At 39.0% G+C, this 16,583-nt stretch overlaps 1 protein-coding gene across 2 annotated transcripts in view; it reads left to right on the top strand.

Annotated features, from left to right (window-relative positions):
• The window catches only part of Tlk1 (tousled like kinase 1), a 124,156-nt gene that overhangs the window by 74,391 nt on the left and 33,182 nt on the right, over positions 1–16,583 (top strand). For both annotated transcript variants that reach the window (XR_003736275.1, XM_028885759.2), the window contains 5 exons: positions 2,215–2,290; positions 6,198–6,244; positions 9,380–9,475; positions 12,519–12,608; positions 13,913–14,005. Coding sequence is in view for 1 of the 2 variants with exons in the window: in XM_028885759.2 (XP_028741592.1) it covers positions 2,215–2,290; positions 6,198–6,244; positions 9,380–9,475; positions 12,519–12,608; positions 13,913–14,005 (402 nt within the window). In the remaining variant the exon portion in view is untranslated. The remainder of the gene's footprint in view (positions 1–2,214; positions 2,291–6,197; positions 6,245–9,379; positions 9,476–12,518; positions 12,609–13,912; positions 14,006–16,583) is intronic.

The raw sequence follows: 16,583 nt of genomic DNA, 5'->3' as shown, positions 1-16,583 counted from the left end.
CAGTGATTATAGTACATAATGGATCAAGGGTTTATTCAGAAACCCATGTTACCTGGTCTGTTAGGACACTCCATTCCATACAACTTCAAGTATGTCCACAAAGTGAAAGATTCACACAAGGGAGAAGCTTTAGGGCATCCCAGGACAGAAGATCTGCATCCAGTAGTGATGTTCACTGTACGAGCTAACCTCAGTGTGTACCTGGGTTCCCAGTCTCTGTCTTCCTCTCACTTTATACAGTCCTTCCGAATCTTACCACTGTTTCCCCTCTCCTGTACATCACAGTTGAAATGTTTTCTAGACTTGTCTGGTTTTCATTTCTCCTTCCCTTGTCAGTCCTCAAAGTCCCTCTCATTTGAGATACACCTTGTGGTTCTTCCTTACTGTGATCATGACTTCACTACTCAACCTCCTTTAAATGAAGTGACCTTTCCCCAGAGGTATAGTTCATTTCCCCCTACTGAGAATTGTGTTTGGAGGGAAGGGGAGAAAGCCTTTATAAGTACTACTTTATGTGTCTTTCAAAACAATCTTGAATATTCTAAAATTCTTACTGAGTGAACTATATAATGAATATTTTCCCAAATATGCTTGAGAATTTGTACATAATATACCACCCCACCCCAGCCCTTTGGTGATAGCTGGAGTGTTAACATTTTAATGGTTTGCAACTAAAGAAATGGTTTGCCTCAGGTGAATACTCCTTTCTCCTCAGCCCCCAATTGAAATGTAGCGTTCTCAGCCTGTCTAAACCATTGTTCCTTGGAGTGAACCATTTAGAACATATTTTCTAACTAAAAAATTGCTGATTCTAGTATTACTTTCAAAATTAAATTTTATGATTTTTTTTGTTTGTTTAGTCAAAATCTAAAGATAGAATTCATAGGATCTTGGTGTGCTTTAATTCAGTGTGATGTGAACTTACTCTGAAAAATCTTATTTTCTTAGGTGTTAGATACATTTGTTATAGGCTGGGTGAGGTGGCCCATACCTTTAATCCCAGCACCCAAGAGGCAGAGGCAGGAGGATCACTGTAAGTTCAAGGCCAGTCTGGTCTACATAGCAAGTTCCAGGCCAACCAAGGTTACATAGTGAGCACACCCCCCCCCATATATATTTGTTGGCATAGATTGTTGGGAGAAATATGAATAAATTATTATTGGGGAACTTGCTTTTATTTTAATACAGGGTTAAAATTCTTCATAAAGATGCTAAGAAAAATTATAGTTTGTTGTACTCTAAAAGTAGTTTGACAGGATTTCCTTAAAAATCTATGGATTATAGAGTTACAAAACTTAACAGACAATGTATGATGGGTAGATGTGTAGTAACATTTAGAAATATCTTGTAGTTGATTCATTTAGTTTTGATTCAGGGCATGTAGCATGTCAAATAAAGAACATTAAAGACCATTTGGACTTTAGGATTGCACAAACTAAATTTGATTTGAATTCCTGATGTATAACACTGGTAGTACAAACCTTGACTGAGTTATTAAGTGGTCACTCATACATTTGTCTTGTAATAGCTACACGCTAGACCCTGTAGTGAGAGGGTGAGGTGGGGAGAAGGTAGAATGTTTAAGTTACAGTCAGGAGTGGTGGTGCAAGTCTTTAATCCCAGCACTCAAGAGATAGAGACAGGTGGATCTCTGCTTGGGTTACATAGTAAGACTGTCTTTAAAAAAAAAAAAAAAAAAAATATAAGCCATACTAAGATCATGATACAAAAACACGTGATCAGAGTTGACCTATTGGCCATACTTTGCTCACAACTGGTTTAGAGCATATGTGTTCACTATAATTGTTCTTGAATAGTAATTGCCAGCGTATAGGTGAATGGTCTCTTAGTTTGGGGTGAATATGTCAGTTTGTGTTTTGTCCCTATTTTCTCATTGAAATTTACTTTTTATAGACTAAATATATATATGAATAGTAGAAAACAAGAAACAGTTAATTTTCCTCTTTTCTTCACTTAAGAATTTTAAGGGCTAATTATTCTCAGGTTTATCATTTTCCCTGAAGCCAAATTCTATAAATGTGAACTTTAGTTATATCTTCTAAATAAATTGCATGTCAGTGATTGCATTTGCATCCTGTGAACACTGTTGAATGCTTTATTTGGCCTCAAAAGTAAAGATGATTTTTACATTAACAGTAATAATTTTGCGTATTAAGAGCATAATTTAAAATGTTGTTAACTTATTTTCCTTAGACCCCAGAGAAGAAACAATCTGAGTCATCCAGGGGAAGAAAGAGAAAAGCAGAAAGTCAGAGTGAAAGTAGCCAGGGTAAGCAGACGCCGTCCTCCTTCAGAGACCGTCCACCCTACAGTGTGTTCTCTGACTTTAACAGTCGGGCTGTAACTGGTGAATGCATGGCTTTGTGGTTTACATATTTTATATCTGTTATGTATTCTCTGCATTCATAATGCTAAGCACTGTACTTTGCATAGAAATAATAAAAGCGTGAACCTGCAGGCCTTTGTGGGGGCTTTGACATTTCCATGTTGTTTACTTGGGCCTAGACTCTGGTAAGCATTTCTTTATCTCCTTTTATTTTTTCCTTTTTCTTATGAATTGCAATATTAAAATAGCTTCTTGTTTTTAAATATAAGCTTTATATTTCACTTTAAAACAAGCAACCTATTCTCTTTATTAAGAAAATAATTACAAGAATAATTAGACTACCTGTTTTTTGTTATGCTCATTACATCCTTTCTTTTATATCTGCCTTTTGTGATATAAACTTCAAAGGTTATTTTCATTGGACTATACATGATCTCTTTAAAAAATTCTCTCTGTATGAGTGTAGTGTATGTGCATGGGTGTTTCCAAATGAGTGTGCTTGTGCATTTGTACAGAAGAGAGTGTTGAACGTCAGGATTCCTCTATCACTTTCTGCCTATTGCTTTCAAGTGGGGTCTCTCCTTGAACCAGGGTTTATTTTTCTTGCTTGGGCTGGAAACCAGCAAGCCTCAGTAATCCTCCTGTCCCGGCCTGCTTGGAGTGGGAGTTACAGGTGTGTGTAAGATGCCTGCCTTGTTGTGTGGGTGCTGGGAGCCGTCAGTTCTGGGGCCTGAACATCAATCCACGTGATCACACAGTAAGCCCAGACAACATGATCTCTTCTAACAGATAACAAACTGGTACTGCTATTTAATTTGGGCCCTGAAAAGATGTACAGTGTAATGTATAATGATGGTTTTATACGTGTCTTACGCATGTTTTGGAGCCAGTTTTTAGCCATACAATCTAGGCTTATGAACGGCCTTACCACTTCCATACAGCACTGGAATCCCAGGGTGGATTTGCAGCAGTTGTCTGGGAAGGAAGAGGAGGGGCTTCGTCTTCGGCCTTTTGAAGGTGTCCAGTGTATTTGATCTCACTTCGCAGCTGCTCCCTTTCTTTTTTGGAGCAGGCCGTCCAGCTTGTGGTTAGGGACATGTAACTTCATTAGAAAGGTACATTAACTCCTTGCAGCAACTTACTGACAAGATCTTAAAAGTAAATTCCAAATAGGATGGGGCTTCCAAACTGGTTTAGCTAACTTGTTTTAAGAGTTTGTGTTTTGCCGGGTGGTGGGCGCACACCTTTAATCCCAATACTCAGGAGGCAGAGCCAGGTGGATCTCTGTGAGTTCGAGGCCAACCTGGGCTACAGAGTGAGTTCCAGGTAAGGCACAAAGCTACACAGAGGAACCCTGTCTCGAAAAACCAAAAAGAAAAAAGAAAAAAAAAAAAAGAGTTTGTGTGTTTTAAGGGCCAGTGTGATGGCTCAGTGTTAAAGGCACCTGCCACCAAGCCTGACAACTTGAGTTCAGTCCTTGGGACTTAGACGGTAGAACAAGAGAACCAACTCTTGTAAGTTGACCTCTAGCCTTCACATGTGTTCTGTGTCTGCCACCCCCACCCCATGCACCCCCGAACACTAAATACATTTAATAAAAAGAACTCAGGCCTTTTATCTGTCTGGTCTGCTGTCCACAGAAATACCTGGTCTTTTTCTAGGTGAAATGGTTGCCTAATTGGATCTCCTCATCTTTTCCTCACTGAGTGTTTGCTTTTTTTTTCTTTTTTTCTTTTTCTTTTTCTGGAGCGGAGGGCTGAACCCAGGGCCTTGCTCTTGCTAGGCAAGCACTCTACCACTGAGCTGAATCCCCAACCCCTGAATGTTTACTTTAGAATGACACTGGCTTGTGTTTCCCACCCCAACTTTTCCTTAAAGTGAGCTTCAAGCCCAGAAGCAGACCTGCCTTGTCTCCTCACGACTGTGTTAATTATGTTTCTGTCCCATGACCAGTGACACAGAGCAGAAGTACTGTTTCTCAGGAAATCCGGCCTGTCTCTGACACTGGTAGTGGGGTAACTTGTCTCCTCGGTCACAGTGGACTCGGAGGAATGGCTCCTGATTCAAATGAGAGGTAGATGAAGGAAGAAGAAACGGGAGTCGGGCTATAGAGGAGTGCTCCTCATGAAATTTGATGTCACATGTATGGAGAGGATGGAACGTAAAAATTGGGGTTCAATTAGAGAAAAAGAATTAGGGAAATAGCTTCTTAGTAGGCAACCCAAAACATCCCTTCTTCTTTAATAGGTAGTCCCTCTTTAGTCTTCAGGGATGTTAGCAGAGAGAAAAAGAACATTCCATGGGATGAAGTCACTGCAATCCAGTCTGACTTCTAAATAAATTGTATGAAACTGTTGACCAAAATTCCTGGATAACATTTGTTGTCCCAGGTCCTTATTTAATTTTAGAAAAAGCCTCTCAGTTTTGTTTAGGGCTGTTGAACCTTAAGCACAGAGTTTGTTCACAGTGCCCAGCACTCAAGCTGTGTTTGTTATACTGATAAGATAGCTCTGTGGGTTACAGTGTAGTAAAAGGAGAACTGATTCCCACAAGTTGTCCTCTAGCTGTCAAGGGGCAGATGTGCAGGTGGCACACATGCCATGCCCAAACACAAATTAAACAACAGCAACAAAAAGAGTTAAGGAAACTAAATGAGCACATAAGAAGAAGTCAGAATGCAATTGATGTATACTATATGCAAAGCTTTTGGCTGAATCACTAGATTTTCTATTTACTACTTGAAGAAATCATGTATTCTCCACAATTAAAATTTAAGAATGAATGCCTCCTTCCTAAAAGGTGGGGGGGGAATACCACCTTTCTTAATAATAAATTCTTTAAAACTAATGGAGACTGCATTTTAGGACAGAACATGTAAGGAATGGTGACTTGTGATGACCCTGCTTATCAATATGGTCATAAGAGCTGGCGGTGGTGGCACACGCCTTTAATCCCAGCACTCAGGAGGCAGAGCCAGGCAGATCTCTGTGAGTTCGAGGCCAGCTTGGTCTACAGAACAAGTTCCAGGAAAGGCTCCAAAGCTACACAGAGAAACCCTGTGTAGAAAAAAACTTTAAAAAAAAAAAAAAAAAATATATATATATATATAGTCATAAGAACAGTTATTAAAGTGTAGACTCTTAAACATAATATCCTGTTAAGTTATAGCAAATACATTTTAGAAAATGTAATGAGACCCTAACTCAAAAAAGAACACTGAAGAAAAGGAAAGTCAAAACATTTTACAAAATAACATTGACAGTAAGTATGTTGTTGTCTGCCCAACAGATTAGATTTGGGTTTGTATCACCCACAGCGGTTTGTTTTTTTTTATTACTATCATCATCATCATCATCATCATCAAAGTGTGTGTTAATTTGTCAGATATAAATTTACTACTTGCCTTTTCAGTTTATTAATTTTCTTTTCTGAGATTAATAGATAGTAAGAAATATTAATAATGTTTTAAAGACCAAGTTCCTTTTGCTGAGGGTGTGGCCACATGGCTTGGTGGTAGCATATCTGAAGCTCTGGGTTTAATCCCCAGCCAGGGAAAGGAAAAAGGGAGAGAGAGGTTGGGTGAGAAGGAAGCGGGAGATCCTTAATGTTATTTGTCTATTTTTCAGTAATTGGGACTTCCAGAAATTGGCATGTAGCTATGAAAATGTGGTTTGATTAGATTTTATAAATGTTTAAAGATTATTAGTTTTACTTTACTAAAATGCCACACACTTTTAAATTAAATAAATATGTTTTAATTTGTCACTTTTCTCTTTTTGATGTAATAAATGGTAGATAATCATGACTGCCTTTTAAATCTATACATTTTGTCTTTTTTTTTTTTTTTTAGGAAAAAGTATTGGGGGACGTGGCCACAAGATTAGTGACTATTTTGAAGTAAGTTTATTGAGGATTATTTCCAGTTCCTAATTCATCATAGTTCTTCTACAAGTTGAAAATCATTTCTTAGAAATACAGAGTCGGCTTTTGAGAAGAATGGTAGTGTTGTGTAATATTCCTTTTGTGGGAATATTAAAGTTTCAGAGTACTTCGCCTTCTTGCTTAAGCGGCCCATGTTGTAGGTAAAGTTAGCTGCTAGTGTTCTGTTTGCAGTAAGGGACTATGGACAAGAGTAAAGCAGCGCCTGTCTGGCCGGCTGAATTGGAGTAACACAGTAGACCTGCAGTCTCACTGCTTCATCTCACCATGGACACTACCCTCTGATGGCAACACTGAGCTCTGTGATGGAGATGATGGGACTCTGAAAAACACAGCTGTGCTTTTAATCCTTCTTAATCTAGACCATTTCCTTGCATCTACATACTTTTGGTTTCCAATTTCTAGTTGAAAATATTGATTTGCTTGTTAAAAACAACAAATGTTACTTCTTCAGTAGAAAAAAATGTCTTCACTTGAGAGTGAGAGCAGAATTGGCTGACTAGGACAACAGCTAAGTTTAGACAGCATAAAAAAAAAATCTCCAAGCTTTTTTTTTTTTTTTTTTTGTAGGAGAGAGGATGCTTTTGGGGAGTTACAGAATCCAGTGTAAAACTGTTTATAACCCCAAATTATCCACTGTCCTTTAGTTGACTTGAGCCACTCACAGTTAATATCATTAAGAACTTGTGCTGAGCCGGGCAATAGTGGCACTTGCCTCTAATCCCAGCACTCAAGAGACAGAGGCAGGTGGATTTCTGTGAGTTTGAGTCCAGCCTGGTCTACAGAGCTAATTCCAGGACAGCCAGGGCTATACAGAGAAACTCTGTCTCAAAAAAAAAAAGAAAAAGAAAAAGAAAGAAAGAAAGAAAGAAAAAGAAAAAAAAAAAAAAACTTGTGCTGGAGGGTAGAGATAAATTCAAATAAAAATAGTTACTAGAATGCCTACTATGTGATGGATTTATGATAAGAAGTGCAACCTAGTCTCACATGGGCATGCTACCTATCCATAGGGTTCTTTGGGGCAAAAGGGCTCTCACTTGCTGAGAACCAGTAGTCCACAGGACAGTGGAGGGATTTGCAAAATTCATGCAGCTTGCAGGCTCTTTCTCTCATTGTATTGGTGATTCTTTGTCAGTCACACTTGCAGGAGCTGTCATTGTTCCTGGAAATTCTGCTCACTCGAAAATATTTTCCCCTAAGTTTCAGCAGGGAGCTAATGCTTTTCAAATCTCTTATCCGGAATTAACTACCTACAACTCCTAATCCTGGGAACTTTTCTGACTCAATGGAGACAGTTAGGTACATATGAGAAAACAACACTTAGGACATCACCCACGTCTCACAGTTCTGGAAAGGAGAGTAAGGCATGCCTACACAGAACAGGGGGAAGCCCCATGAATACACATGGTGCCCACTGTTGAGAGGAAGTTCCCTGGACACCAAGCATATAGAATCAATGATAGGATCTAGTATGAACCGATGGGGAAACCTGTGATGTAAAATGTGAGATGGATAGATCCATCTCTACCATACACAGGTGGAGAATATGGTATAGTGGAATAGAAAAGAGTGCCTTATCAAAGCCTGCCTTTTACAGAGAGACTGAGACATGGGACCGACCCTCTTGTAGAAAAACTTTATAAAAGCATATCTTACAGACATGAAAGAGTTGTCTGGGTTTGAATATTGTTGTCCTTAAAGCACTGTGCCCACGTCTATTACTTTTGAACTTTGTAACCGCAGTCACTGCCAGCTGATGTAAGTGCTGCAGAGAAGGATGTGTCTGGCCCGACATTTAGTTAAGCCTGCAAAAAAACGCTGAACTCTGTGTCTAGAATAAGGTTGTGCAGGGTGGGAAGGTGTATTTGGGGAAGCATAAAGGGGAACAATGGGGCTTTCATAATGATTATGATGTAGTTCTTAAATTATGATGTATTTCTTCAAAGTCAGAAATGTGAGCCAATATTAAAGCTGTTCATGTAAGCCTGGTAGGACAAATTCTGTTAAAATATAAACTAAGATGGCTCCCAGCTATTCAGGGCCACTTGAGTGCAGTCCACCTGGTGGTCAGAAGTTCCCTGCGCCAATGCCTCTTCCCCGCCTAAAGACCTGAATCAGAACGGAGGCTGGACCCCGGCATTAGATAACGACAATGAAGAAAAATTCTTGGGTTGTAGAAAGTTGTTTAGTAAACATACTAGCCAGTTCCCATTTCTGCCATTCATATCAAACTTAAGTTAAAAATTGATGTACGCCTTTAATCCCAGCACTTAGGAGATAGAAGCAGGTGGATCCCTGTGAGTTCAAGACCAGCCTGATCTACAGAATGAGTTCCAGGACAAGCCAGGGCTGCCACACAGAGAAACCTTGTCTCGAAAAAACAAAATAATAAAAATAATAATAGATGAAGTAGACAATAAGCTACTAAGAGGAACCAAGCATCAGTAAAATGTATTCTTCTGGTCTTGGTACAGGAGCATGAACTAGGAGGAAAGCTCTGTGGAGCAGATTGTTGACATCTGTATGTAACGAGGGCATGCACTCCATAAGAATGGGATTTGTAAAGATGTTTCGTTGTTAGAGGGAAAAGACTTGTCCTATATAATTATTTTATATACTGCAGTGAATATTTGTATATCTTAATAGGTTTGTGAACAGTGATTCTAAGATGGTTGTGTTTACTGAATCATATGTAAATTTTTAAAATTTTGGGGGTTTAGAGACTTACTGGTTTCCTTTAAAGAAAAATTTATAGGAAAACTGTTAAGCTTTGGAGGAAAACAAACAAATAAATGTTCATTTTGGGGGCGATTTGTCTTTGAGTGGACCACAATAACAAATTATAGTCAGAAGACATTGTTATATGATGTACTAGGTTTTATATAGCTGACCTTGCTCATGCTTTTTTCTGGACCCATTTAAATGACTTTGATTTTATCTGAAGCAAAGTATAATTAGGTCTAGGGATGCAGACCATCTGTGTGAGGCCCTGGTTCATTCCTCTGTACCACAAATGAAATAAGGTATATTTGAATTACTTTCTTAGTGAGAAGTCTAAAATAGTAACTATGCTTCCCCATTTCTGTTTCTCAGTACCAGGGTGGAAATGGCTCCAGTCCAGTAAGAGGCATACCTCCTGCAATCCGTTCTCCACAAAACTCACACTCACATTCCACTCCTTCCTCATCTGTAAGTTTTTCCTATTCAAGGTTGTAGTGCATTGTCTTTGTTTAGAGGTTATGTATATTGAATAACTTATAATGTGCTGTTTTTGTTGTTAACTTTTATATAGTCATATTTATGTTTTAAAAGGGAAATCACTTCAGTGACAGGAGTTGAATCTTCTTTAATGATTTGATTCTTCTGGAACTTTTATTTTGAAATTGAGTTTCTTAGCCAGGCATTGTGTTACATGCCTGTAATCCCAGCACTTAAAAGAGATGGAAGCAAAATTAGCTGGAGAGATGGCTCAGTGGTTAAGAGCGCTCTGGCTGCCCTTCCACAAGACCCAGGTTTGATTCCCTAACACTCACATAATGACTTACAAACATCTGTAACTTTAGTCCCAGGGAATCTGAAACACTTTCTGGTCTCCACAGGTACCAGGCACTCATGTCGTACACAGACATACAGGCAGGCAAAACATCCATACACATAAAATAAATAAATAAGTAAATGTGTATATATAGTTTGGTTTTTTGAGACAGGGTTTCTCTGTGTAGCTTTGGTGCCTTTTCTAGAACTCACTCTGTAGCCCAGGTTGGCCTCGAACTCACAGAGATCCACCTGCCTCTGCCACCTGAGTGCTGGAATTAAAGACGTGCACCACCACCGCCTGGCTAAATAAATACATTTTAAAAAAAACAAAAATTCAATGTCATCAGCTGTAGAGGGAGTTGGAGGCTGTCCTGGGCTATTTGAGACCCTGTCTCAGTGAATTCTAAACAATGAGTTTCTTAGGCCGAAGCTTTCCTAAATTGACTGTATGTATCCAGTGGTGTTGTTTTACTAAGACAAATTCTGTAGAGCCTGTGGGTGCTAAGGGAAGTGCTGTAGCAGCTCTCTCTGTATTCAGTTATTAATTTCTGCCTTTTAACTTCGTTATTAATTAAGAATAATCATGAATCATTTAGGGGAATTCTTAAGAAAAAGTCTGTTCAGTTCAGCATAGGAGAAAGATGTTAAAATTAGCTTATAACTTTTAAAACTTGTTTCTAACATTTTAAGACAAAAGTTTTATGTGCATTGCTTTGCATCTTAGATTTAACTTTTCATTTACTTGGAAGTTGATTATTTAACCAGAAAAATAAAGTTGGCTTTCAGTAATTTGAAGATGAATTATAAAGTGGTAAAAGCCAGCCTTTCTCTTCCTTATTCAAGCACCGTTTGTTGTTCTCCCTTTCCTCTTCTCCTCCTTGTCTGCAGATGAACTTAGTTGTCTTACCCATTTTGTTCCCTGGGGTACCATTGCCGTTTGCAAAGGAAGGCTTAAGACTGAACTTTGAAAGCTGAGATAGTATTGATACAGGTCACTACATAACTGTGAAACTCATTAACAGATGTGATTTCAGAGTACTTACAGCCATGGCTTACTGGTCTAGTATTAAAAAGTCTGTATTCAAGCTTTTATGCTGGATTTCATTCCCCCCCCCCCACCTCTCTCACTTTCTTTTCTTTTCTCTTACCTCTCTCGCTCGCCTGCCTTCCTTTCCTTAAGAGAGGGTCTCACTGTAGCCTTGTTTATCCTGGGCCTTATAGAAAGCTACCTGCTTCTGCCAACCAATACTAGGATTAAAGACATGAGCTACTATGCTCAGTGATTTCTTCTTTTAGTCAGGATAACCTATTTAATATTTTTTATTTTATTTTGTTTTATTTATTTACGTAATTTTTGTTTTTGTTTTTCTTTTTAATTTTTCTATTATCAACTTGATACAGTATAAATTCTTAGCCTAATAGTGAAATGTTTCATTGAGGCTTGCCCAGTAATTGAGTAAAACCAAAACTTATTATAAGCCACAGTCATCCTAGGGTCCCCCTGCTATATAGCCTCTCTGGTTCTGTGGGTTGCAGTATAATTGTTCTTTGCTTTATATCTAGAATCCACTTATGAGTGAGTACATACCATGTTTGTCCTTCTGGGTTTGGGTTACCTCACTCAGGATGATATTTTCTAGTTCCATCCATTTGCCTGCAAGTTTCATGCTATCATTGTTTTTCTCTGCTGAGTAGTACTCCATTGTGTATATGTACCACATTTCTTAATCCATTCTTCAGTTGACGGGCATCTAGGTTGTTTCCAGGTTGTGCCTATTACAAATAGTGCTGCTATGAACATAGTTGAACATGTATCTTTGTGGTATGACTAAGCATTCCTTGGGTATATGCCCAAGAGTGGTATGGCTTGGTCTTGAGGTAGATCGATTCCCAATTTTCTGAGAAACCACCATACTGATTTCCACAGTGGTTGATTCCATTGGTCTGTATGTCAGTTTTTATACCAGTACCAAACTGTTTTTATTACTATAGCTCTATAGTAGAGCTTGAGGTCAGGGATGGTGATGCCTTCAGAGGTTGCTTTATTATACAGAATTCTTTAGATTTCTTCTTTTAATCAGGATAACCTATTGAATATTTTTGTTTCAGAATGATTTGGCCATACTTTGTTTATAAAGCATTAAAGTTTTATGGATCTTGAGTGTACCCCCTTTTGGTGAAGGAAGGTTGTTCACACTGGGCCTCATACAGGAGGTACTCAAGAATGCTTGTTGGATAAATAAATGATGATTAAAATTTTTTTATTAAAATTTTTTTATTCATCTTACACGCTAATCAAAGATTCCCTCTTCCCTCCTCCCATCCCTCCAGCTTCCCCTTCCCATCCCACCTGATTAAAAGTTTTAAAAAGGTATTAAAAGATAAAAATCAGCCAGGTGGTGGTGGCGTGCACCTTTAACCCCAGCACTTGGGAGGCAGAGCCAGGCGGAGCTCTGAGAGTTCAAGGCCAGCCTGGTCTACAGAGTGAGTTCCAGGATAGCCAGGGCTGCAAAGCTACACAGAGAAACCCTGACTTGAAAACAAACAAACAAAAAGAAATAAAAATCTTCAGAAGTGTTATGTAATTATTGCTGAGTAGAAATGGGTTTTTTTTGGGGGGGGGGTTGGTTTTGGTTTTTGGTTTTTGTTGTTGTTGTTTTTTACCTAAGGTAGAAATTTTTACCATATTTTCCAGGTCCGACCGAATAGCCCTTCTCCTACTGCATTAGCTTTCGGGGACCACCCTGTTCTACAACCAAAGCAGTTATCCTTTAAGATCACTCAGGTGAGGGAGAGGCTTAGAATTCTCCTGTGACTTTTAGAGAGCTCGGACCATGTTTATTTTAACAATTAAAATGTTTATGGTTTGTTCTGGATATAATTTCAAAGTAAAATTGAACATAAGAGCTAACTTAGTAAACTAAAATGTTTGCAGGACAGGGGAACTGAAGCATCTATCTTAGAACTAGCTTGCACTTGGTTATATACTCGAGCAAATGTCTCGGGCAGTAAAATAACCAGAACAGTCACCATGCGTCAGTCTTGCTCACTGAATGGTTTAGAATGTAATATCCAAGAATATATATGTAGTAGATATCTTCATGATGCTGTTGTGTTGATTTTAAGTGAATGATAAAGTTCATTTCAATGTCTGTATGTTTATACCATTTAGAAAAATCACTTAGATCAAAGTACTTTGATTATATTAATGTCATTATCATTACTATTAACGTTCAGTTTCATGAATTTTGAACACAGATCACATGTTTTTGGAGTGGATTTTATTGTTTTTGCTTTGCTTTTGGGTGCAGAGGATTGAATTTGGGGCCCTGTGCAAGTCAAAAGCAGATGCTCTACCACTAAACTGTACACTTAGCCCATACTCTCTGTTTGTATGCTTGTTTATTTTCACACTTGAAATTGAGGAGTTAATCTGTCAGTTGGGCACCTTGGTTCTGCAACAGTGTATTTTTATTAGACTCCTGGGTCATATACAGATTGTTTTGCATGTATCAAACTTTCTTTGAGTTGTGTATGGTGTTTCATGCCTTTAATCCCAGCACTCCCAAGACAGAGAGAGACAGATCTCTGAGCTCAAGGCCAGCTTGATCAAAATACATCTACCATATAAATATGGGCAGTTTTTACCTGTCAGAAACAGTTTAAAAACTGATTTCACGGCCGGGCGGTGGTGGCGCACGCCTTTAATCCCAGCACTCGGGAGGCAGAGCCAGGCGGATCTCTGTGAGTTCGAGGCCAGCCTGGGCTACCAAGTGAGTTCCAGGAAAGGCGCAAAGCTACACAGAGAAACCCTGTCTCGAAAAACCAAAAAAAAAAAAAAAACTGATTTCACAAAGCAAAAGGATCGCTAGATCTTTGTATAGTGCAAAGCTTTGTATATGAGCTTTAATCAATTGTACACAAGGTTTTCAGCATTTATTCTTTAGAAGTTCAAGCTTAAAACTACACTAAGATGGCTGCTTATATACCACACAGACTTGTTTGAAGTTGGTAAAAATCTGCCTTCACATTTTTTTATGTGTAGTAGTGTATGTGATAGAGATAATAACGTAGCTTTCTTTCATTTAGACTGATCTTACAATGCTGAAATTGGCAGCATTAGAAAGTAATAAAAATCAGGACCTGGAAAAGAAGGAGGGTCGGATAGATGATTTGCTCAGGGTAAGTAATGTGTCACGGAGGGGAAATTATGTGACTTATTTTGGCAACAGTAAAACTATTGAGAAAATACTGAATATGACAAAGTGTTCTGTATTTTAAAACAATAAGCTTTTTCTGGTACTATAAGTATATGATTGACAGTCTACTTTAGGGGCTGGAGAGATGGCTCAGCTGTCAGCCTCTAATAAGCACCTTCACACCTGTGTACAAAGACACGGACTCCTAATTAAAATAAAAATAAGTGTTGAAAATACCCACTTTTGCTGGGTGGTAGCACATGCCTTTATCCCAGCATTTGGGAGGCAGAGGCAGGTGGATCTCTGTGAGTTCAAGGCCAGCCTGGTCTACATATAGAGCTAGTTGTAGGACAGCTAGGGTTACACAGAGAAACCCTGTCTCTGTCTCGGGGAAGAAAAAAAAGAAAAAGAAGTAGATTTATAAACTTTTTTATTTGCTCATCTACCCACCAGTCAGATACACATTTACTCTGCCTGACATCTGATACCAATGAGGGTGGAATTACTGCCATAGTCCTGTGAGATTTTTTAATGGAAACTTTATTTTTAAAATAAATTCAGGGACTGGTGAACTAGCTCAGTGGATAAGAGCACTGGCTGTTCTTGTCCAGAGTCCCTGGGCTGGGTTCCCAGAACCCACATGGTGGCTCACAGCCCTCTGTAGCTTCAGTTCGGGGGATTTGAAGTGCTCTTGTGGCCTCCTTAGGCACTTCATGTGGTGCACAGATACACATGCAGGTAAGACACTCACATACACACAAAATAAAACTACAAGTATGTCAATCAATAAATGTCAGCTATTTGGCAAGTGGTTTAGCAGGTAAGGATGCTTGCTGTGTAAGCCTAGAGACCTGAGTTGGATTCCCAGGGCCTGCATAAAGGTGGAAGGAGAGAACTAACTTCACAAAGTTATGAATTGCACACAAACACTCTGGCATGTTCAGTCACACCCTCAGACACACATGCATCATTCACACACACAATAAAAATTTAAAATGCACCAAAAAGAATACTTAGAATGTAAGTAAGGCATAAAGCAGGATTTCTTGTCCCTTGATACTCATTAAAATCACCTTATGGAAGTACTAATTTTGAATTCTACTTTGTGGAGTTCTGATTAATTGATGTGATGTAGCTTGGATGTTGATAATTTAAAAAGCTTCTATCAACTATTGTGATTTAAACCAGCACTGAGAACCAGTGGCATCAAAACCAACATCTGTGATGCCATTGTACCTTTGGAACGTTGTCTGTCTGTCTGTCACACCCCTTGCTGCTAACCACTCTTCTGGCATCAGTGATACATGTGTTTATCCTTCCTTTGTGTTTCTTTATAGTTGTGTGTGTGTTGTGTGTGTGTGTGTGTGTGTGTTGTCCATCTCCTTTGAGATGGTCTCTCATTGGCCTGAAGCTCATCAGTTAGACTAGACAGGCTGGCCACTGAGCTCCAGGAATCCTGTCTCTCCTCCGCAGTAGTTGGGTTACAAGCCCATACCGTGGGTTCTGGGGATCAAACTCATTTGTTTGGACTTGCAAGCACTTTGCTGACTGAGCCATCTTTCCAGCCACTGTGTATACATTCTTTTTAACACTTTGTTGTTTGTTAAGATTATCCTATGTGGATCTTTTGCCCTCTTTGTTTTCACTGAACATTGTATGTGTTTATTCACACCTACCTTGATAAACGTAACTAGATGTTACTTTTCATTGCTGTGGCAAAATGCCTGAGCAGATCAGCAAAGGAAGATTTCTTTTGGTTCACAGTTTTCGTAAGTTTTAGTCTATGGTCTCTTGGTATCATCTTCTGGGCCGTAGCAAGACAGGAAGGAGCATCGTGGTGGGAGGACACAGGGCAAAGCAGGATGTACCTGTAACAGAGCACTGCTGCTTACTTCCTGGCAGCCAGGAAGCAGAGAACAAGCCAGGTCATTTACTAGACATGTAATTCAAATCCAGCCCTCCTCCCAGGGATGTACTTCCTCTGCGAGGACCCACTCTTAAAGTCAGTGTATTAGGTGATCCTTTGAATTACAAGCTCTCACGCTCCAGACACCTCTCAAGGCCCCATCAGCTCTCTGTCAGCCAATCTTTTAACACAGGAGCCTTTGTAGGGGTGATTTTATAGACTCAAACGAACACTCTGGTTTGTTCCTTCCTTCCAACTTCTACACTAAGACTCTAAGGAAGTGTACCATAATTTACATGATTCTTAGGATTTTGGCTGGTGTCTAGTTTGTGATTTTTCTAATACAAAGAATTCTGCTAAGAAATTCTCAATACGTGTCTCCTAGGAAAAGTGCAAGGTATTCCTGTGTTGTAAGCATAGGAAACAAGGCAGTAGAAGAGAACATTAGAATACCAGAATTTCCCAAGACACCATTCTTCCTCTTGTCACTGATGAACAGGTGTAACGTGGTGTCTGGTGCTTTTGTTACACATCCTTATTTATTGATTGGTGTTCGGCATCTTTTTTTTTTTTTTTTTTTTTTTTGTTTTGTTTTGTTTTGTTTTTCAAGACAGGGTTTCTCTGTGTAGCTTTGCGCCTTTCCTGGAGCTCACTT

Source organism: Peromyscus leucopus, chromosome 4, assembly GCF_004664715.2.
Source record: "Peromyscus leucopus breed LL Stock chromosome 4, UCI_PerLeu_2.1, whole genome shotgun sequence".
In the NCBI taxonomy this organism is placed as follows: domain Eukaryota; kingdom Metazoa; phylum Chordata; class Mammalia; order Rodentia; family Cricetidae; genus Peromyscus; species Peromyscus leucopus.
The sequence above is the reverse complement of the archived record's forward strand: the minus strand, read 5'-3'. Positions and strand labels throughout refer to the sequence as shown.